Raw genomic sequence first — 24622 nt, forward strand, 5'->3', positions numbered from 1 at the left:
GCAGCCACTGGGACTCTACCAAAGAGAGGTATTTTATTTTATTCAATGCCGAGTTCCTAGGGGAAGCCCCCCCCCACAATGACTCCCGACAGGTAAATAACCACAGAGAAAAATTTGAGGGACTTACCAGGGAGGAAAAGCAGCAGGCACTAAGTCGAAGTACAGACTAACCGCCAGGAAACACAATGCAGGGCAACACAAGACCAAAGAGGTCGAGGGATAGTGACTAAATACTTGTCCATCATGACCATATAAGTCCACCAAAACCCCCAAGCCTGAATATCCACCCGAGACATATTAGAGAAGACCGCTGCTCGTGCAGCATATTTGTGAACATTTTAGGCCTGGAAATATACTGCAGGCTGGCTAATCTTGGTGACACTGTGGACACTTGAGAAATATGAGCCTTGGAATGAGACTAAGAAGACTAGAGACGGAAAGATGCAAAACGAGCACCAAGCTATGTCATATTACAGCCTGGAAAACAAATGCCAATGGGAAACTAATAACCCAGCCACCTGTGGGCCATAAAAATGGTGATACACTTACATCAGAAAGTCCAGCCGTGAAGTGACACCAAGAAGGTTGAACCAGTAAGGTATGTCACTGGACCAATTCTCTGAAAGAGGTGGAGCCACAGAAAAACACCCAGGTTCCAACACCAGAAAAGCAGGTTACTCACCAAATGAGTTGTCAGTCTTGCCCCAGCCAGCTACAATGCCCACATCTCCATTAAAGTCATCACTGGCATCCGGAAGGCAAATAGGTAAAATGTTTTCTCTGTATACAACTGGACGATTGAGACGCAATACAGCTATGTCAAACCTGTACATGGAAGTTCAGTTATGATGCTTGAGGAACATGGAAGTGGAAAAGGTATGGGTTTACATATATATATGAACATTATTGTGTAATTAATAATGACTGTATAATCACATGTTATGCAATCACTATGTACATACACAAAGCTTGAACTCTGAAACATTAGAATGACTATATACAATTACCTGTTCCAAGCCTGTATACAGTTACACCAAGTTCCACAAGAAGGCATAAAGAAAAAATAATTCAGATACAAATTAAATGCAAAAATAAGAAATTATACCCCAATGATTTTTACATTGAAAATATTGCAAGGTTACTAAAGGTAAACTCGGGTATATTCAGCCAAACGATAGATTAGAGGAAACATGGAGGCTGTAGGGTACATTGAGAATACATATTGGCTTTTGTGACTACTGTACAGTATATGGATTCAAGAGTTAGATACAATAGAATTAATTTTGTTTAATTCTATATAACAAATATATAGAATTAAACACAACAAAACACCAAAAGGAAGGGGGGAGGGGGGGGTTTAGGAGAAAAAACATAGAAACTGTATTGGAGGGGACCTAAACATCCCTTCTAATGCATTATGTGTGCTTTCCTCCAAGGCTAAGGGTCCCCCTTCTTCCAGCCAGAGGTGGTACTCCCTTCCACATTTAAAAAAAAATACAAATATATTTGCCACAGGGGCAACAAACCTGTCTGGTTGAGTGAGCATGTACTTGAAACTTGGGTGTATTCGCTTCTCGAGAACGGAGAAGGTCTCCTTGGGGAAGGGTTCAGCATACTCCCCCGTGTCTTTGGTATCAAACTCTCCCAGGTGGACAGTGATCTGGTTCAACCGTGCTCTGTAAGGCAAGAGTTCCCTAGAGCTTCTTTGTGTACATTTTTGAATGTAAAGAGGATACCAAAAATGTTGCATGTTCCTGGAAATTGCTTAGATGCAAAGTTTCTAGGAGCATTAAGACATGACTATCATACTAAAAGAGTACTGCAAGAGGACTGTAGTTCAAGATAAAGAGGTTCCAAGAGAGCTGGCAGTCAGCTGGAATTTCCTTCAATGTACAGTACTTCACTGTAATTGGGAAAATTATCAAATTAATACATTTTTACTTCATTCAGTGTCCCCAAAAGGAGATGGATAGTCTTCCCGGCTTCCTATCTTGAGGTTATCTTGAGATGATTTCGGGGCTTTAGTGTCCCCGCGGCCCGGTCCTCGACCAGGCCTCCACCCCCAGGAAGCAGCCCGTGACAGCTGACTAACTCCCAGGTACCTATTTACTGCTAGATAACAGGGGCATTTAGGGTGAAAGAAACTTTGCATTATGCATTATAAGAAGGCTTGATGCCTTCTTTTTTATAACTACTTACTTCCCATACTTATCTATAGTTGGGGATAAGAAGCCTATTAGTCTTATCAAGGATCACCCCTCGGCCAACTACTAACCTTCTCCAGGATGCCACCCACAACAGTTTTCTAACTCCCAGGTACATACCTGTTTACTGCTAGGTGAACAGAGCCATTAGGTGAAAGGAAACACTGCCCAAATGCTTTTGTCGAGAATTGAACCTTGTATGTTCAACACTGTGCCTGGCTACACACATGATATTTGTGTGCCTGTATTTGGTGTCTACACACACACACCTTTTGGTGCCACATAGCCCTATCTTGTCAGGTTATCTTGAGATGATTTCGGGGCTTAGCGACCCCGTGGCCCGGTCCTCGACCAGGCCTCCTTTTTTGTTACACACACCCCAGAAAGCAACCCGTAGCAGCTGTCTAACTCCCAGGTACCTATTTACTGCTAGGTAATATGGGCATCAGGGTGAAAGAAACTGCCCATTTTTTTGCCTTCACTGGGAATCGAACCCGGAACCTCAGGACTATGAATCCAAAGCTCTGTCTACTCAGCTCTCTGGTCCCTTGGCCTGATATTCATACAAGATAAGATATATTCACTATAAGATCAGATATGGGCTGTGGTGGGTATGTGGGCCTGCGGGCCGCTCCAAGCAACAGCCTGGTGGACCAAACTCTCACAAGCCAAGCCTGGCCTCGGGCCGGGCTTGGGGAGTAGAAGAACTCCCAGAACCCCATCAACCAGGTATATGTGGGCCTGCGGGCCGCTCCAAGCAACAGCCTGGTGGACCAAACTCTCACAAGCCAAGCCTGGCCTCGGGCCGGGCTTGGGGAGTAGAAGAACTCCCAGAACCCCATCAACCAGGTATATGTGGGCCTGCGGGCCGCTCCAAGCAACAGCCTGGTGGACCAAACTCTCACAAGCCAAGCCTGGCCTTGGGCCGGGCTTGGGGAGTAGAAGAACTCCCAGAACCCCATCAACCAGGTATATACAACACAATACAATACAATTTTATTTAGGTAAGGTACATACATACAATAAATATTTACAAGGATTGTTTAACTTATAGGTATAGCTAGTACATACAATGCCTAAAGCCACTATTACGCAAAGCGTTTCGGGCATGATAAACTTAAATGACAAGCTTAATACTAATTGAGCATAATGAGTAGAATGAAAACAAGAAATGAAAACATAGATGAAAAAGCAGCACAAATACAATTATGTCGACAAACAGCGCTCTTTAAAGAAAAAAACAGACATTGGTTGACAATAGAAGGGTAAGGTAGGTTACAGGGAATTTATTAGGTATAGCTTCGCTTTTAACTTAAACTGGTTGAGAGAGGTACAGTCTTTAACATGGTTGGGAAGGTCATTCCACATTCTGGGCCCCTTGATTTGTAGAGCATTTCTAGTTTGATTAAGTCGTACTCTAGGAATATCAAAACTGTATTTATTTCTGGTGTGATGCTCATGGGTTCTGATACAACCTTCTATGAAGCTTTTGAGATCAGGATTGGCATTATAGTTTAGCGTTTTATATATGTATAATACACATGAGAGAATGTGCAGTGACTTAATGTCTAACATATTCAGAGATTTAAGTAGGGGTACCGAGTGATGTCTGGGGCCAGAATTGGATATTGTCCTAATAGCAGCTTTGTGTTGAGTAATTAGAGGACGTAAGTGATTTTGGGTAGTAGAGCCCCAAGCACAAATACCATAGTTGAGATATGGATAGATAAGGGAGTAATAGAGAGTCACCAGGGCAGGGCGTGGTACATAATATCTGATCTTAGAAAGAATGCCCACAGTTTTTGAATTTTTTTTTTATATGTTTAGAATGTGTCCCTGGAAATTAAGCTTGTGGTCAATGAGAATGCCAAGGAATTTGCCATCTAATTTGTTACAATATGTGGGCCTGCGGGCCGCTCCAAGCAACAGCCTGGTGGACCAAACTCTCACAAGTCAAGCCTGGCCTCGGGCCGGGCTTGGGGAGTAGAACAACTCCCAGAACCCCATCAACCAGGTATATGTGGGCCTGCGGGCCGCTCCAAGCAACAGCCTGGTGGACCAAACTCTCACAAGTCAAGCCTGGCCTCGGGCCGGGCTTGGGCAGTAGAAGAACTCCCAGAACCCCTTCAACCAGGTAACCAGGTCAACCAGGTATGGGAGAATTAAACAGTATAGTGCTTGATTCTGTGAGGGGTCGCAAGAGGAGGACTGAATCCAAAGTGTGAAGAAGTGTGCAAAGTGGAGTAAACACCACACAAATAAATATCATTAGATGTGTTCTGAAGAGAACATAACCTTGTGGAACACACCAGTTAATAGATAAATCTATACAAGTTGAACCATTACAACTGATAAATACATCAGATAGCAATCTAGAAATAATATTTTAAGTCAAAGGATATAAGCCTAGAAAGTAAAAAGTTGTGCTATACTGTCAAAATCTATGGAAATATCCAGGGCTATGGCTAAAGATTCACTTTAATCATAGGAGTATGGCTTTTTCAATGAAAGATACAAATACAGACCTGACACCTGTTGGTATCTATTCTACATAGACACCTGTTGCTGGTGTCTATTCTACACACACACACACACTTTTGTAATTACACTTATGGTGTAATTACACTTAGGTAATTACACCATTTGGTATCTATTTTACACACTTGTTAATGTCTATCCTACACACACACACACCTGTGGATGTCTGTTCTGTGTACACCTTTTGGTGTGTATACTCTTTGTAAATAATTCAATGTCATTCAACAAAAAAGAATGATCTTAGGGTATGAATGTGTGTGTGAATGAGGACTTACTTATGGACGCAGTGAGCGGCTGTAGCGACGAAGTAATGGTTGATGAGGACTCCCCCACACTGGTAGCCCGAGATACGGATGTGAGCCTGCCAAGGAAACTCTCCAAACTTGGCCTCATCTCCACCAATGATCCGCTTGGCAAACTGAGATACTCTCTGAATGCCACATTCTGAAACATTCATGGGGTGATGGGAGAGAAGAGGGGGAGTCTGAATATCTAAATAGAGATAAAAAGTGCCAATCAAAATTGAAAGTTATAAAACTGTATGTACTGTACACTGTTAGCTATACAAAGGTATGCTAAAACTTAATATTGCCTTGGTGACTTTAAGGAGGTACTATACAAGAAACCTTAGTCAAAAAACTTAAAATGTGTTATTTCACACAAAATTATTTACATTTTTACAGCCGTTAAAATTTTTAAAATTATATAACTATACACTAGGTTGAATGAACAAGGACTTACGAGGCCAGCTTGTATTACAACTATACAAGCTGTATAACCCATAAGATATTACTGTATAAAGGCCAACTGTACAGCCCAACCCACCAAAATATGTACAGTATGAGAGATTCCCATATAGACAGTGGTAGGCCTAACAAGCAAGATATTCCTTTATAGACAGAGCCCATGATAGGCCTAATAAATCCCCACCCCTTTAGTGAAATTCAAGCACCATAAGTCATTCAGCACATCACATCAATGGACTGCAACAGTAACAGCAAGAAAAGCTAATTTTTAATTTTGTTTTCCAAATGAATAATATGGAAAGAAAATGTGACCGAAAAGAAGTAGACTCGATGCAAATGATTTACAGACCAACCCGCCCTCTCACCTATTACATCCCATTTTTAACCTAGGTTCGACCATTGGTTAAAAAGGAGACGTATTAAGAAATAAATAACTACGATTAACATTTTCAATGCATCTGCCTTGAATAGGTTAGTTTTGGGTTGCTCGAGTTTGTACGTTGCTGTTTAAGAAACACAGTTCTGTACATTTTGTACAGACGGAAAATTGAGAGAACGGGCTGTATAAACTATAATGCAATATGGAATGGCTCTTGAGTGCTGTAATAATACAAACCTCTTTGATTTAGTCTGCTCTTCCTTATTCAGTACTGTAAGTGTATTTATGAATAAATAAAGCTTTATTATTAAAAACTTAATCCCTTCTTCACCACTTTATATATTAATTTTGGTAGCATTTCGATTGGTAATTGAATGATCTGTTCTACCTGCTTGGTTCACAAGGGTTGGTTGTTGAAGCCTTGGCACCTCGAGGACCTGGAAGGGCTGTCGGGCCAAGCTTACAGCAGGGCCTGCAGCAGGGCCTACAGCAGGGCCTACAGGAGGACCTACAGCATGGCCCACGCCAACTGCAACATAATCCTTGTCATAAAATTTATCTACGAGGCTATATAAAGAATTAACTAATACTGCGTACCCAGCAGTTTAGAAAAGGCTGGAAAAGTTCCAGCCAGTTATCTAAATATATTAGCACATACAAAGATTGTGAATGGAATGTACAAAACCTGGACTGAAACTGATGAGAGGCCACATTCTGTACTCTCGTATTAATTTTGCAAAGGGTCTGAGAAAGACGGCAACAAACATATCTTCGGCCAAGTACATACAGTTTGTATACTAAATTATGCCTAAGATTGTATGTTAGGCCTATGATTGCTTATTTAGGCCCAGAAAGATTAGGCTTTTGGTCAGTGAGTTTCAGTTTTTGCTATACAGTACTCCTCAGAATTCCAATAGTGCAAAACTTGGACTATTCTTGGGGTGCAGCGGTCTATATTTTGTACATTCCACCCGTATTAGATATATGTACCATCACTTTTGGAAGATGCGTTAACAAATTCTTGTGTAGGAATGTTTGTATGTGCCGCAACTTGTACTTTATACATATACAAATTATTATCATTATTATTAATATTAGTATTAGAATGCTACGATTATTATTATTATTGTTGTCTTTGTATTGATGTTAAGAGCACATGGAGGCAGTTGGTTAAAAATGTGATTATAATATACATTAACACCCTTTAATATATAACGAAGACTGATATAATTTCTTAACTCTGCCATTGTCTGCACAGTACGTAAATATCGTTAATATCGTTAAGGGACATAAAATATATTGTGAATGTTCCTTTGCTAAATCCTATTTTAGGTATAGTGGCAGTCTTTGCATTCAAGTCTTTGTCCTCACACAATTGTCATGTTGCACCTAGCTAATTCATTAATATTAAATAATACCATGCATACATTGTCAGCTTCACAGGTCAGAAGGCTCCAGTGAAGCTGGGTTTTAAAAATTACCTTCAATCTAGTGAGAAGAGATGGTGTATTAAAAGCGATTTCTTTTCCCCTCACGCCATTCATCCTGTTATGTTAGAGCAACCTCTTTAAGCTTCTCTTTGGCAGACAAAGTTGCTTCATGTGAAAGCATCCATAAGATGTTCCCTGCCTCTCTTCATATTTGCTTAGCCATTAAAGAAATTACTGATAGTGACTAGCTAGTAAGATTCCATCCTGGAGTATAATAAGAAAATCAACGAGCAAAAAGATAATCTTGACCTCACCTTAATCTCTCCAACTGTGAAACAGTCTTCCAATTATCACATTACAGACTGAGTAAAGGCAATACTGTAGTGTCAGTTCACATAATAACTGATATAATTAATATAATTTGTTTTGTCGAGGATGGGCAGCCTGTGTATATATTGTGTACATTCGAGTTCATTCTCAGCTCACAATCGGGAATTCTGGGTTCAAATCCTGGGCGAGACAAATGTTTGGGCATGTTTTCTACAACCTAACGCCGCAATTCACCTACTGGGTACCTATTTTTGCAAATAGGTACCCGGAAGTTAAGCAACTGTTGTTGGGTTGCATCCTGGTGAGGGTCAGTAGTTCCACCTTGTGGAGGGGGTGGGGCGAAGGGACCTCAATATAAGCTTTAATATGTTTAATTACCCAAATGTAGTTATAGGATGAGAGCTACACTCGCGGTGTCCCGTATTCCCAGTACTCTGTCATATAATGCTTTGACACTACTGACAGTTTTGGCCACTACCACCACTTCACTTAACTTGGTCCAACTGTCTACCCCACTGTTTGCAAAAGAAAACTTTCTAATATTTTTTGGCACATTTGTTTCCTTAGCTTGAATCTATGACCTCTTGTTATTGAGGTTGTTAGTTTCAGCAATTCTTTGTCAAATTTGTCGATTCCTGTTATTACTGTATTTTGTATGTTGTGATCATATAGCCTCTTTTTCCTCTATCTTCTAGGTTGGGCCTATTAACGCTTCTAGCATCTCTTCATAACTCAGGTTTTTCAGTTCCCGGAAGCCATTTTATAGCTTGATTTTGCACATTTGCAGAATATCAGTTGATGTAAAATGTTCAGCTCAGTTGCACATTCTCGCAGCACCCCAAGGTGAAATTCCATCTGGTCCAACAGCTTTATTTATTCCTAGCTCCTCGAGTAATTTTTTCCACTTCGTCTTGAGACACCTCTATGTACTCTGTGGTGTTCTCTAGAATTGGCATTGTGTCTGGTTCTCTAAAAACCTTATTTTGCACAAACACACTTGGGAACTGTTTATTTAGTGTTTTGCACATTTCTTTTTCATTCTCTGTGAATCTGTTCCCCATTCTCACTCAATCTCTGGATTTCATCCTTTACATGGAACTTGCTTCTAATGAATTTAGAGAAAACACATGTACCTGTATCTGTTTTACATTTCCCATACATAAATTAATTATACTTTAGGATAGTATCAAGGCTCCCCCTTCCCAAGGTCGAACTATTGACCATGCCTAGGATGCAACCCCACAGCAGATGACCAACTTCTGGGTATCTACTATTTAATGCTGGGTGAACAGAGGCATTAGGTGAAAGATACATGACCAACCATTTCTGCCCCACCCAGGATTAAAATCTAGGTTTCTGCAGTTATGAATTGGGAGCAAACCCAATGAGCCCCTAGGTAAGAAGATTATCAATCTAAGGAGGATGAAAATTTAGGATTGGCAATACTGATGCTCACAATGATCTGTACTGTGCGCACATGATGCATTTCCCTTACTAAGCAAACTTCCAGTGAGGAATTTTTATCACTGTGTTACACCACTATACTCTTCAACCTCTTTCTTTATGACTCAGTGGAAAAAATCTACCCGTTCCACACATCACATATGTCAGCCTTTGTGTCAACATAGTGTCTCTAAATTGCTTTTCCAGCCTCCCTATCATCTTCCTCAGCATTTAATAACCTTGTATCGGCAATCCTACCAGAACTGGTAGGTGATTAAGCGAGACTACACTATCTCAGCTTTATTCTGACCACCAATCAGCGGGATGTTCTTTCAGTCCTCACACTTGAGGTTCAGACAAAAAAAACCTGAAACAGTACAGCTGGGACAACTCTATTCTAGAGAAAATGTCAAAAACCGTGCTACAGGCTACAAGTCCACAAAAGTAAAATGCTTGTTGCAGAGCCATGAGTACCCCCATAAAGAGAACTTTTAATAGTACCCTGCAACAGATATACATCTTGACCCAAAGGGATTCCGTTTTGCTGCCCCAATTCACACCCAGAAACCAAACTGCATTTGCAACAAGGCAAAGGCAAACTAATATGTCTTACATAGTTTGAACTGTGGAATTTCCAAAATCTGCACACATGTATCCACTCTCACTGATACTTATCTACTACCTTGTAAGAGAATATAAATGTGCATTGGTGGGAATCTATACATTTTATGGGACCACATTTGTAACCAGTAGTGGCACCAATACAGTATATATATATTACATATACATTTTATTACTTCTAATAATACTATGCTTTGTGTATTCTATGTTTAGTTCTGTTATTTGACACAGTTATTTGGCTGCCTTTAAGAAGCCTTTCACAATACTTGTGAGGATTTACTAACAAAGATTGGCCTTGAGGGGAGAAGGAGCAGAGAGAATCAATTCACTATTTATAAAATATTGGGGGAAATTGACAAGGTGGAAAAGGTTTGCCTGTTTAATTTGAGAAAAAATAGAACAGCCGTGGAAGCTGGAAATACAACCGAATCTTTGATATGAGTGGTCAACAAGTGGAAGTACTCGTGCCCTACCCAAATGGTCAACAAGTGGAAGTACTCGTGTCCTGCCCAAGTGGTCAACAAGTGGAAGTACTCGTGCCCTGCCCAAGTGGTCAACAAGTGGAAGTACTCGTGCCCTACCCAAATGGTCAACAAGTGGAAGTACTCGTGTCCTGCCCAAGTGGTCAACAAGTGGAAGTATTCGTGTCCTGCCCAAGTGGCCAACAAGTGGAAGTACTCGTGTCCTACACACGTGGAAGTACTCGTGCCCTACACAAGTGGAAGTACTCTTGCCCTACACAAATGGAAGTACTCGTGTCCTGCACACGTGGAAGTACTCGTGCCCTACACAAGTGGAAGTACGCGTGCCCTACACAAGTGGAAGTACTCTTGCCCTACACAAATGGAAGTACTCGTGCCCTACAAAAGTGGAAGTACTCGTGCCCTACACAAGTGGAAGTACTCGTGCCCTACACAAGTGGAAGTACTCGTGCCCTACACAAGTGGAAGTACTCGTGCCCTGCACAAGTGGAAGTACTCGTGCCCTGCACAAGTGGAAGTACTCGTGCCCTGCACAAGTGGTCAACAAGTGGAAGTACTCGTGTCGTACACAAGTGGTCAACAAGTGGAAGTACTCGTGTCCTGCACAAGTGGTCAACAAGTGGAAGTACTCGTGCCCTGCACAAGTGGTCAACAAGTGGAAGTACTCGTGCCCTGCACAAGTGGTCAACAAGTGGAATACCCTAAAGACGTATTTGGAAGACGCCTCCATTCCCATCTTCATGAGCAAATAAGACATAACTCATATGTGAAGAGATTTACAAATAGCTAGGAAGTGGGGTATGAAGAACTACACCTCACATCTTGTAGTCACTGGTAGGTAAACAATAATAATTTAATTTTGGTCTGACTTAAAAATAAAATGGTTTAAATAACATCACCATTATACCCTCCTTGTTCTCGCAATATTTAATCGTCTTAAACAGCATAAATATTAAGCAAATTGATAGAATCTTAAGGAAGAGTTAGCCCACAACATGCAAAGATTACTTCCCCATCACATTGTTAAGCATTCAACCAACAAGCTTACATGCAAAAATCCATGCAAATACATAATCAATAAAATCATGTACAATAATTAATATTATCTTATTATATCACATAAAATTACCAGGTAAGAGGAGTGTCCACTCATAAAGAGAAATAAACTTGAGTTTAATTTGTAATTTTTCTCCAAATTGTATTTTACTTTTGTAAGTTAGAATCTTTTGCAGAAAATGAAAGCACTATTGAAAAACAGTTGACCATAAAATGATAGGACAGAGGATATAGAAATTGAAACAAGTTTACCGAGATACAATATAGATATAATATACTGTATCTATATATATGTAAGTAACGACACAGAGGTGACAAGGCTCAAGCTGATTTCGCCTCCACAAATGAATATGTGGCCAGGACAGCAATAGAAGAAATAGACTACAGGTATTTGTAAAAGTCAAATTGTACTAGCAACTCTCCGGAGTAATAGATTAGTCGTCATGGTATGATGGTAGAGTGGTAGTAGTAGTATACTGCTCACATTAGTAGTAGTAACATACATGACACAGTTTGCAAAAGAATTAGGAGACATTTAATTGCTAAACATCTTTGGATGCATTGGTACTGCATGAGGTACAAGGGCCTAGTACCATGGTACAGGTACTGCATGAGGTACAAGGCCCTAGTACCATGGGACAGGTACTGCATGAGGTACAAGGCCCCTAGTACCATGGTACAGGTACTGCATGAGGTACAAGGCCCTAGTACCATGGGATAGGTACTGCATGAGGTACAAGGCCGTAGTACCATGGTAAAGGTACTGCATGAGGTACAAGGCCCCTAGTAACATGGAACAGGTACTGCATGAGGTACAAGGGCCTAGTAACATGGAACAGGTACTGCATGAGGTACAAGGCCCTAGTACCATGGTAAAGGTACTGCATGAGGTACAAGGCCCCTAGTACCATGGTAAAGGTACTGCATGAGGTACAAGGCCCTAGAAACATGGGACAGGTACTGCATGAGGTACAAGGCCCCTAGTACCATGGGACAGGTACTGCATGAGGTACAAGGCCCCTAGTAACATGGGACAGGTACTGCATGAGGTACAAGGCCCCTAGTAACATGGAACAGGTACTGCACGAGGTACAAGGCCCCTAGTAACATGGAACAGGTACTGCATGAGGTACAAGGGCCTAGTAACATGGAACAGGTACTGCATGAGGTACAGGCCCCTAGTACCATGGTACAAGCACTGCATGAGGTACAGGGCTGTACCAAACCCCTAACATCTAGAATAACGCCACGTCAAAAGATCAAGAATGTGTAGACATTAGAAAATGACTCTTCAAGGATTCGCTGAAGAAAATAATGAACAAGATGACACAAAGAAACACACACAACGGGAGGTTGGTTGAGGCGGGACCAAAGAGCCAGAGCTCAACCCCCGCAAACACAACTAGGTGAGTACAACCCGTCCTCATACTAAATATAGAGATTTATGTATTCAAGAAATTTACTGGAGTACGAGAACAGGTGGAAATTTCTCGCTGGCCCCAAACAAAACTCGATCATATAGTATAATAAATGACATTGTTGTCTCTGGGTCATATTGAAATTTCATGATAAATTCGTATAATGTGTACGATTGTCAACAATGTAAAGGAGCGATTAAGAGACTAAATAAACTCAACAATAAAAGAAAGAAAGAATGATCTAATTGGCATAATATGTTCACAGAAAATGCAACTACAATAAATTGGAGATAGGAAATTACTTATTCAGACAAATGAAACAGAAAATACAGATCCCTCTGAATGAAGGAGACCTGAGAAGACCCAGGAGACCTTCTTGTTACCTGGGAGACCTTGTTACCTGAGAAGCATGACCAAATAATGATTACATAGGCCTATCAATAAGCAGGATAGCACTAGGCTACAGGAAACTCGCGAGAGAATATCCTATGGACTTGCTTCTTGCATGCCAGTGTTCGATCCCCCAATGGTTCAAGTGGTTGGGCACCGTTCCTTCACCCTATCATATCCTAGCTCCTTGCCCCTCATATACCAGAGTGATAAAGGCATACTAGCTAACTTCTTCCTCTTGATAACTATCTTTCCTAACAAGAGAACTGGAAGGTAGTGAACTAATGAGACCACAGCGAGGAAGACTTCTAGATCAGAAGGGTTGAATGAGCAATAAATGTAGGGTTAAAATAGAGAGGGAAGGAGAGAGAGACAGCAAGAGGGAAGGAGAGAGACAGCAAGAGGGAAGGAGAGAGAGACAGCAAGAGGGAAGGAGAGAGAGACAGCAAGAGGGAAGGAGAGAGACAGCAAGAGGGAAGGAGAGAGACAGCAAGAGGGAAGGAGAGAGACAGCAAGAGGGAAGGAGAGAGAGACAGCAAGAGGGAAGGAGAGAGAGACAGCAAGAGGGAAGGAGAGAGACAGCAAGAGGGAAGGAGAGAGACAGCAAGAGGAAGGAGACTTTACCTGGCAGTCGATTAGGGCCCCAAACTCGTGGGGGAAAATAAGGTCTGGGTCGATGAGGTGGAAATCGAGGCCGAACAACTGTGGATACAGGTACAAGAAGTTACAGTCAGTCTGCCGTGTAGTCCCTTACAGCAAGACGCCCCAGGATACAGTCCGTCACTGTATCCGCTATTAGGAGCCAACAGCTCGTCTCGTGCAAATCTTAGTCTGAAGTTAGAGTGTCAAATACCAAATACAAATATTTCAAGTCACTTCTCGCAAAATTCCACAAATTAATAGCAAAAAAACTAAAGCTTGTTTCATTAAAAAATTGCAAGAAAACAGTGAACCAATTCAAATAAAACAAACATAAAATGATCATTAATTTACTTAATATTCTAAGCTTTAAAGTTTAATGTATGCGGCTGATAATGACTTGAATTTGCTGTGATGTTTGGCCCTATAACCCTGGGTCAGGATTCACAAAGACTTAAGTGTTCACTTACGAGATCTGTTCCTCTTACCTTGATCGACAATCTCGGGCTCGAATCCTGGAAGGGACAGAAATGGTTGGGCACGATTCCTATCACCTAATACCCCTGTTCACCTAACAGTAAATAGTTTGTTATAGCAGAATTGTATCCCGGGTAAAGTAAGTTGTTCAACCTTGTGGGGGGAATTATTAGCCTAACGTATTTCTTTTTCATCTATAAGGTTATAAACCCGTGGAACCGCCTACCCGCCGAAGCCGTAAACGTCAAAACTCTGGTATTTGCCACTAGTATTAGCGACCCTCAGGTAAATTCAGGTAAAATACCCCACAAGCTGTCTGTCCCCAAACAAAATGAATTATTAAATAATTATTTTCTGACCAGTTTATGAGCTTCGAGGTTGTTGTTGTTGTTAAAGATTCGCTACCTGGAACAAAAAGTTCCAAGTAGCACGGGCTATGGCGAGCCCGTAAACTGGTAGCTTCGAGGTGTAACAGGGTCGTCCTTCAGCCTAACTCATTAATATAAGACTTCACAGCTCTTCGGAGACTGTAAACTAGTCAGAGAACACAGACTACGGTCTCATGGCTGATGTAAGAACACAGACTACGGTCTCATGGCTGATGTAACAACACAGACTACGGTCTCATGGCTGACGTAAGAGGTGCAGATCTCGTACCTGAAGTGAACCTTAGAAACACTTACACGCCCCAACCTCTGATATCAAGCATTAACCCACAATTAGAATTGTCAAGCAATATTGCTCTGTTGCTTAATTACTGTGATGCAAGATCTGGTCAATGAAGTAAGGAATCTGACTTTTATTTATAAATTTAAAATTACAAAAAATATTAAAATAATGAAACATTTCGTTTTCTGAAACAAGAAAGGTTTTAACTTCAGTGCCTAATATATATATATATATATATATATATATATATATATATATATATATATATATATATATATATATATATATATATATATATATATATATAAAGAGAGAGAGAGAGAATGTGTGTGTATGATTGACGAAGAATCCAGTGCATTAAATGGCGGGAAAGAGCTGCACCATAATATGGCGGGAAAGAGCTGCACCATAATATGGCGGGAAAGAGCTGCACCATAATATGGCGGGAAAGAGCTGCACCATAATATGGCGGGAAAGAGCTGCAACATAAGCCTGGGCCCATGCAAGATTCGCATCATGCCGGCAACATGACGTTTGCTGAAATGTAATCTGGTTATAGCAAGTCCTCCATGAGGCAGCGGCCAGCAAGGTGGCGCTGGAAATGACGTGTGAAAAATACCAGGAGAATGTTGTTGAAGAGGATTACAAAGGGATTTCAAGCAACGACAATTAAGAGCCATATTTGGCTGGTTGTCTGCGAATCTTGTGGTGGTACAAACGATTTAAGTAGTGGATTTTATAGGCTGTTTCATATACGTTATTTAAACACGGTATAACCCTAGATTAGCGAAAATTATTTATTTTGTTTCGTTGGAGTGAAATCGTTTGTCTATAATTGTAAAGTCATTGTGGAGTATTTTACCGAGTCAAGATTGTCATGCCTCTTGATATTCTTATATTCTGTCATTATATTGTCTATTGTTTTTACTTCTGTGAAGAGTCAAATTCACTTTTGTTTCATATAACTTTACTTGTCATAGTATTATTTGTCTCTCGGCACTGAATACCTTAAAATCTACCTCCCTCATCCTTTCCAATCCCTTTGGACATTAAAGCGAAGCGAATACCTTAAAAAATTTTAATATCCCTTCTTCAATTGGTGAATTAGGATGATTTTTTGGGTCGAATCTCGAAATATCTTCAAATGAAGCCTAATTGCTTACTTGATGTAGGAACGTTGATAAATACGCTTTGTTTCTCGGTGTTATCTTGAGGTGATTTCGGGGCTTAGCGTCCCCGCGGCCCGGTCCTCGACCAGGCCTCGTTTTTGTTACACACCCCCAGGAAGCAGCCCGTAGCAGCTGTCTAACTCCCAGGTACCTATTTACTGCTAGGTGAACAGAGGGTATTAGGGTGAAATAAACTTTTTGCCCATTTGTCTCCGCCTCCACCGGGGATCGAACCCGGAACCTCGGGACTACGAATCCCGAGCGCTGTCCACTCAGCTATCAGGCCCCTTCGGCAGGCTTGATTGCGGCAGTGTGCTAAAGTAAATTCTCAGTGTATATAACATCCCATCCTCCCGAGCGTTCAAGTCACTAAATGTTACTAAATTACCCGGACCTAACCTACCCGAGGATCCACGAATAGAAAACGGAACATGACGTCAATTTTGCGAAGGGCACTATCAGGAGAAAGCGCCAAGCCATTACGGCTATACAGCATTGGGAAGGGGGTCAAGATAAGCATTTGGGATGGGACGGAGGGAAGGAATGGTGCCCAACCACTTGTGGACGGTCGGGGATTGAACGCCGACCTGCATGAGGAGAGACCGTCGCTCTACCGTCCAGTCTTACACTGGCATACTGCGTCTGACATTCTGCGTTTGCTGTATTTACCAAATGGTCGCGATGGGGACAGGAAGCCAGAGGTTTGCCAAAGGCAACCCCCCCTTCTATTTTTTCCCAGAAGAATTTTAAACTTTAGTAATTTCTTAATAGGGTCCGGGTTGTACAGTCGGGATCCTTATCAACTCTCAAACGTGGAATTTCGGGTTCGTATCCGAGACAGAAATAAGCATCTTTTCTATCACCTAATGCACTTGTTCACCTAGCAGTAAATAGGTACCCAAGAGCTAGTCAACCTGTTATAGGGTTGCATCCTGGGGAGGGTCAGTAGTTCCACCTTGAAGGGCGACCTCCATATGAGCCTAACATGTATACATACACTGGCTGCCTGTCCCCCGACGCGAATTACAACGAATTATTTGCGGCATTTGACGAGTAGACGATTCCATGAATAACCAAGATTCTTTTTTATATATAATTTCAAAACTTCTCTCTAAAGCATGGGCCTTAATAGGTCAGAAGAAAATGTATATATGCTGATTAGCATTGTAAATGTGTGGCTACGTCTGTGGTAGAAAATAATAATAATTATTTCTTCGTGGAAAAACTTCGTGGAATCTGCCCGAAACGCTTTGCGTAATAGTGGCTTTAGGCATTGTATGTACTAGCTCCTATCTATAAAGCCAACAAACTTTGTAAAATCTCTTTATGTATGTACCTTTGCCTAAATAAAAATTATTATTATTATTATTATTATTATTATTATAATAAAAAAAGTTCATTTGCAGATTTATTATTTCAACTGACTATCTCACCACTCGTAATATACCACAGAATTTGTTTAGGCTGTATGAGTTTTCTTCGCTGCATTGAGTAATGTTGATATAAGCCACAATAACGTGGCTAAATTATGTTGACCATATCACACACTAGAAGGTGAAGGGACGACGACGGTTCGGTCCGTCCTGGACCATTCTCAAGTCGATTGATATCGATCTACTTTCAATCGACATGAGAATGGTCTAGGACGGACCGAAACGTCGTCGTCCCTTCACCTTCTAGTGTGTGGTCTGGTCAACATGTTGCTATAACAACCTGCCCAAACTTTCTACTGTAACCGTACACGATGAGGCTGTTGAAGAAGTAATACTGGTTACATAAATGATGACAGGTATTTTTTTCCAAAGTTCCTGTAAATAAAGAGATTTTAAGCGATTATTTCAACTGAAGGAATTGTTGACGATCTACTTTCAGCTGCATAGTTAGAAAAGATTTCTGAAATGAAAGTAAATGATTTAGTTTTTCAGGCGTAACATCATCTATCTGAACTTGTCCAATAATTCCTCAGATCCAGTCTGTCTCGCATCATTAATACTTATATGAATGATGGAAATTTGTAATATTTGTCCCACCTTCAGGCAGCTCTCACTCTCTCCAGCATCTGGGAAACACAAACCTGTAGGCTGCTAAGAATTTGTTTTCCACAATACTGTATCAGTTGGTCACGAATCATAAAAGCCTCTTCAAGAATGTCGCCTTCGTGTCTTCGTGGAATCTAGAATCTATTTCGTCATTAGTGGGAAAAATATTTCTATTTTGTCAAATTCACTCCCCAATGATTCTCCTCAAGTTAAGTATTTTCATGTGTGGGAAGAAATGGTACGTAAAAAAAATAAGTTATGTAAAACAACGATTTAATTTCAACAGTGTTTTAATGCACTTTGCTAGTTACAAATTTCTCTTTTTTTTCACAACGAACTACGATTGCTCATCTATATATTCTCTCCACTCATCATGCAGTAATGAGATAGCTTTCGTGAGCGTCAATCTTGAAAAATAAAGTTCCAAAACATAATATCTCCCTAGCTGTCTCCTTATATTACAATTGAGACCAGAAAAGCAGAACATTCTACGAGGAGGTGGGTAACTGCTAGCGGAACAATGCATGTCTAAAAGCAAAGGTACAATGCATGTCTGAAAGTAAGGAGCAGGTCGATATTCCACTTAGCGGCGATGAGCTAATCGCTCTCCACTTTCTGTTTCGGTATATTGTATTTCCACCACCGAGAGGGGGACGATTCGGGAAAAAGAGTGAACTTATAACACCACATAACGGTGAAAACTACATAACCAAATGCAAACACCGGTAACAACAGTGACAAAGGTGTTGCAGTGAAGGACAACGAATATATGCAGGCGATGAGTCACAATAACGTGGCTGAAGAAGTCTCTTCTCAAGTCTCTATCGACTTGAGAATGGTCCAGGACGGACCGAAACGTCGTCGTCCCTTCACCTTCAAGTCTGGCCTCGGGCCGGGCTTGGGGAGTAGAAGAACTCCCAGAACCCCATCAACCAGGTATATGTGGGCCTGCGGGCCGCTCCAAGCAACAGCCTGGTGGACCAAACTCTCACAAGTCAAGCCTGGCCTCGGGCCGGGCTTGGGCAGTAGAAGAACTCCCAGAACCCCATCAACCAGGTATATGTGGGCCTGCGGGCCGCTCCAAGCAACAGCCTGGTGGACCAAACTCTCACAAGTCAAGCCTGGCCTCGGGCCGGGCTTGGGGAGTAGAAGAGCTCCCAGAACCCCATCAACCAGGTATATGTGGGCCTGCGGGCCGCTCCAAGCAACAGCCTGGTGGACCAAACTCTCACAAGTCAAGCCTGGCCTCGGGCCGGGCTTGGGGAGTAGAAGAACTCCCAGAACCCCATCAACCAGGTCAACCAACCTTCTAGTGCATGGTCTGGTCAACGAATATATGCTCATGATTTTATTATGGGCGTGTGAAAGGGATGAGAGGTGGAGCCATATGTAAATTTCCTTTCAACACTGAAGAAAATCCGTTCTTTTAAACATATTTTCCTTAGATTTATTTTTGTCTTATCTTTGGGAGAGTTGAGCGCTAAGCGTCAAACTATTATATTTTCTCAAATGTTGTGACTAAAACTTAATAAAAATCCTGAATAAGACTTACTAAATTGTGCTGAGTAAGGATGACTTTCCTCAGAGCAAAACTCAAAACAACTCCCAATTAAGCCTAATCTTACAAGAGGCTTTTTTTTTTTTGGGGGGGGGGGAAACATGCATGAAATCTTATATATAATGAAAATGAAATAGGTAACATGATGCTTAACTTGAGCAGATTTACTGAGGGAATTTCACCAACAAACTAGAACTTACAATGCAAAAAAATTGTTGACATAACAAATATATATGAAACAAGTCAACAGGCCTCGGCGGAATATTAGCCAAGGTCTTAAACGATTGAAGGTAGAGATTAGTCAACTCCTGTCGAGTATATATTAATTCCTAGTTGAATGCTGACAAGTGAAGGGCTATAAAGAGAGAGGACAAGAAAACACCTACCAGATTTAAGTCTAGCAACTGTGAAATTGTCAAGTCAAACTCTGATAATGGGGTACTAGGATTCTGAAGGATTCATATCTAGCCAAATTTGAAAAAAATAGCTCTATGCTATCCTTCATCTTTAGCTTATCGCTGTAATACCCCATTTGGGTTACATTGTCCTTGTAATGCCCCATTTAGCTTAAATTGTTCTTGTAATACCCCACTTGTATTATCCTGCCCGTGTCAGACCCCAATTTGGGTTATGTAGCATTATACACCGTACTATACAAAGGAATTCAAACAGCGAGAAACTATTAGATTCAAACAAAGCTGCTTTGTTCACTGAAAGGATACAAGTGGTTCTGCAAGGCGTTGATTTGAAAATAAATATATATTTGTCAATGTAAACACGATATTACTCTGAATTATATCGTTAGGTAAGCTGGTCTGAATGCCTAGTACTTGATAAATGAAAAATTATATATTTTATGTTGATAATGCGTACGAGGTAATAAAGATATGAACGAGTCGATATGGATAGGAACTGTCACGTATAATGTGTTAGTAATATTGCTATAATGAGCTATATCAGCTTTGTGGAACAAGTTGCGAAGTAGCCTCGTAGGCGTAAATTCACTGGGAAGGTTTCAGCCTCGGTTATATTAGTGTATTAATATAACCGATGCTGTTATATTAGTATAACCAAAAGTATATCAGGCCTCGATGCACAAAAAGGAGCTAGCTGGCTGTGGGCCTAACGGCCATCCAAATTTGAAAGGCAACTACGCATAAACGCTCTTTATTTTTATTTATTTATTTATTTATTTATATACAAGAAGGTGCATTGGGTTTGTGAGAATACATAGCATAGTATTTACAATCTTGTAAAGCCACTAGTACGCGCAGCGTTTCGGGCAGGTCCTTAATCTAACCTTTATCTTTTCTCATCTTAATTATTCTTATCTTATCCTTATATAATTATTCTTATCCTTTATCTTATCTTAATCTTTTCATTGACATACGTAAATTTCCTGGATGTGAAGGAGAAAATTAAAAATCCCGTCTACTGAAAGTTCTAACGATCATGAGTCGTCTGTCAGTCAATGCTCTGCGTCTCATCTTTAAGACAATAAAAACGGCCATTTCTCAAATACGAATTAAGATGGTTTTATGATAATTTTGTATATAATTAGATCTAGGGTGGGTTTGGTTAGGTATTATACTTCTATTAGCAATTCATTGTGTTTACAAGAGTGAAACATTTAATGAAGTGCGATTTGAACATAGGAATAAAGTGAAGTATTGTTAGAAGCACGTTTGAACGTAATTAGTTGTAAGTCATGTGTAAAGTAAATTACCGAGACAATTTTGTTGAGAATGGCCTATGTTGACCAGACCACACACTAGAAGGTGAAGGGACGACGACGTTTTTAGGTCCGTCCTGGACCATGAATCGACTTGAGAATGGTCCAGGACGGACCGAAACGTCGTCGTCCCTTCACCTTCTAGTGTGTGGTCTGGTCAACATACTTCAGCCACGTTATTGTGACTCCTCGCCTGCACGCGAGTATATACACTGTCAAGAGTATATATAGCCGTAGCACCAGTAATATGCTAAAACTAACTGCAGTAAAAGTGTGAATGTATAGTAGACTAACAGTAATAGTATACTTTCCATAGTAGACACACCTACATATATGTTTACATAGAATAGTAAATACATAATCGAGAAGACAGTGAACTAACGAGACCACAATGAGGAAGACTCCTCTAGATCAGAAGGGTTGAATGAGCAATAAATGTAGGGTTAAAATAGAGAGGGAAGGAGAGAGAGACAGCAAGAGGGAAGGAGAGAGAGACAGCAAGAGGGAAGGAGAGAGACAGCAAGAGGGAAGGAGAGAGAGACAGCAAGAGGGAAGGAGAGAGAGACAGCAAGAGGGAAGGAGAGAGAGACAGCAAGAGGGAAGGAGAGAGAGACAGCAAGAGGGAAGGAGAGAGAGACAGCAAGAGGGAAGGAGAGAGAGACAGCAAGAGGGAAGGAGAGAGAGACAGCAAGAGGGAAGGAGAGAGAGACAGCAAGAGGGAAGGAGAGAGACAGCAAGAGGGAAGGAGACAGCAAGAGGAAGGAGACTTTACCTGGCAGTCGATTAGGGCCCCAAACTCGTGGGGGAAAATAAGGTCTGGGTCGATGAGGTGGAAATCGAGGCCGAACAACTGTGGATACAGGTACAAGAAGTTACAGTCAGTCTGCCGTGTAGTCCCTTACAGCAAGACGCCCCAGGATACAGTCCGTCACTGTATCCGCTATTAGGAGCCAACAGCTCGTCTCGTGCAAATCTTAGTCTGAAGTTATATTATAAAATACCAAATACAAGTGATTTTTCCGACTACTTCAGTATTAGTATACTGTAAATTATTGAACCTTATATTAGTAAGGTTATTGAGGGTAAATATGGTGTGGATTATATATATATATATATATATATATATATATATATATATATATATATATATATATATATATATATGTCGTACCTAGTAGCCAGAACTCACTTTTCAGCCTACAATGCAAGGCCCGATTTGCCTAATAAGCCAAGTTTTCATGAAATAATATATTTTCTCTAATTTTTTTCTTATGAAATGATAAAGCAACCCATTTCATTATGTAAGAGGTGAATTTTTTTTATTGGAGTTAAAATTAACGTAGATATATGACCGAACCTAACCAACCCTACCTAACCTAACCTATCTTTATAGGTTAGGTTAGGTAGCCGAAAAAGTTAGGTTAGGTAGGTTAGGTAGTCGAAAAGCAATTAATTCATGAAAACTTGGCTTATTAGGCAAATCGGGCCTTGCATAGTAGGCTCAGAAGTGAGTTCTGGCTACTAGGTACGACATATATATATATATATATATATATATATATATATATATATATATATATATATAATATATATATATATATATATATATATATATATATATATATAATATATATATATATATATATATATATATATATATATATATATATATATATATATATATATATATATATATATATATAATATATATATATATATATATATATATATATATATATATAATATATATATATATATATCACACACACTGGACCTTCCAAAATACCTTCTCCACTCAGTAACGCAAAGGAAAATTGCTTGAAAAGTTCCGAAAAGTATGTTTTCAGTCATCAAAAAGGTTATTTAAAACGTGCTAACTTACATATTTTATATTGTATAAATGTTAAAATAATGTAAAGTAATATAGCCTTAAGAAGAAACTGTAGTGTTTTAGTGTTAATAACAATATACCTTTAGCTAAACAAAGTGAAAAAGTAATATTGAACCTGAGAAAATCAATTGGAGTCATGATAAGGATTCGAACCGGCGACAAGGGTAATCCCAAGCTCACGCCTTAACCAGTGAACCATGATATGCTATAACTAACCTAACTTGGGATTTAACTGAATCAACTTAGGGATCTTGAGGTATCAAGTTGGTATTAAATCAAATTTTTACATATTACCCGCATGCACTCTTAGCCCAACCACTTTGGCTGGACGGTAGAGCGACGGTCTGGCTTCATGCAGGTCGGCGTTCAATCCCCGACCGTCCACAAGTGGTTGGGCACCATTCCTTTCCCCCCGTCCCATCCCAAATCCTTATCCTGACCCTGTGCTATATAGTTGTAATGGCTTGGCGCTTTCCCCTCAAGTTACAGCGCCGCTCCTGTGCCAGGTAAGCCCACTACGGGCTCACCATAGTCCGTGCTACTTGGAACTTTTTGTTCCCAGTAGCTGAATCTTAAACAACAACAACGGCGCTTTCCCTTGATAATTCCCTCCCTTCCTCCCTTAATCTCTTCCATCAACTCTCCCTTGAAGGGAACGTTAATGGAAGAACCACACTAAAGTTTATGCGAGTAATGTGTAAAAACTTGATCTGGTACCAACTTAATTCATGCCTCAAGACTCCTAAGAGGATTGAAATTGAAATAAGTTTATTGAGGTAAAATACACACAAAGGGATGAGGTAGCTCAAGTTATTCTCACCCCGTTCAGTACATCGTGTTAATACATACATAGACACACATCACAAACAATAAACATATTACCGAACATTCTGAGACCGAAGAGGATTTATTTGAATCCGTTTGAATCCCAGGCTACGTTACTTACAGTGTATCGGGGTTCAGAGATTTAAAGGGATGGCGTGGGGGCGAACCCGTGTTGTAGGTTCGAATCCCTCTCGTGACTCCAATTGTCTGAATGATACATCACTTTAATGTGATTTCTTTATGAAATATTAAACATAGTTAACAAGAACAGACACGAAAGCTTCGTTAACTTGAACAAATATGAGTATCATATGTATTTGTTGATTAGGAAGCCCCACCAGATTGTTTCGAAAACTTATTAGCTAACTACTAGTATGTTATACTAGTTTAACATCAAACAGGCCTTGTTAAAACGTAAGTAGGAATAAAACAAAAATTTGCAGGCCTATTAGTCCCATTCAAAGCAGCAAATGTTTATATAAAAGTTCAGCTCAAATATTAACCCAACCTCTGCTTTGAAACTTTCCAGCGAGTTTATTAATGTTACTTTGCAACTTGTTCTGTACGTCTGCAACATACTTTCCCT

The 24622-nt window shown here is 40.3% G+C and overlaps 1 protein-coding gene across 4 annotated transcripts in view; it reads right to left on the reverse strand.

The window, feature by feature from the left end:
* Nucleotides 1-24622, reverse strand: part of LOC123774886 (brain-specific serine protease 4) — a 109372-nt gene that overhangs the window by 5472 nt on the left and 79278 nt on the right. For 2 of the 4 annotated variants that reach the window (XM_045769569.2, XM_045769567.2), the window contains exons 6-10: nt 22093-22170; nt 6256-6396; nt 5018-5186; nt 1527-1676; nt 683-825 (exon numbers count right to left, since the gene is read on the reverse strand). In XM_045769569.2, the coding sequence (XP_045625525.1) occupies nt 683-825; nt 1527-1676; nt 5018-5186; nt 6256-6396; nt 22093-22170 (681 nt within the window). Of the gene's footprint in view, nt 1-682; nt 826-1526; nt 1677-5017; nt 5187-6255; nt 6397-13661; nt 13740-22092; nt 22171-24622 lie in introns of all 4 variants that reach the window. The other 2 variants (XM_045769566.2, XM_045769571.2) reach the window with 2 other exon arrangements.

Source organism: Procambarus clarkii, chromosome 84, assembly GCF_040958095.1.
Source record: "Procambarus clarkii isolate CNS0578487 chromosome 84, FALCON_Pclarkii_2.0, whole genome shotgun sequence".
NCBI classification, from domain to species: Eukaryota; Metazoa; Arthropoda; class Malacostraca; order Decapoda; family Cambaridae; genus Procambarus; species Procambarus clarkii.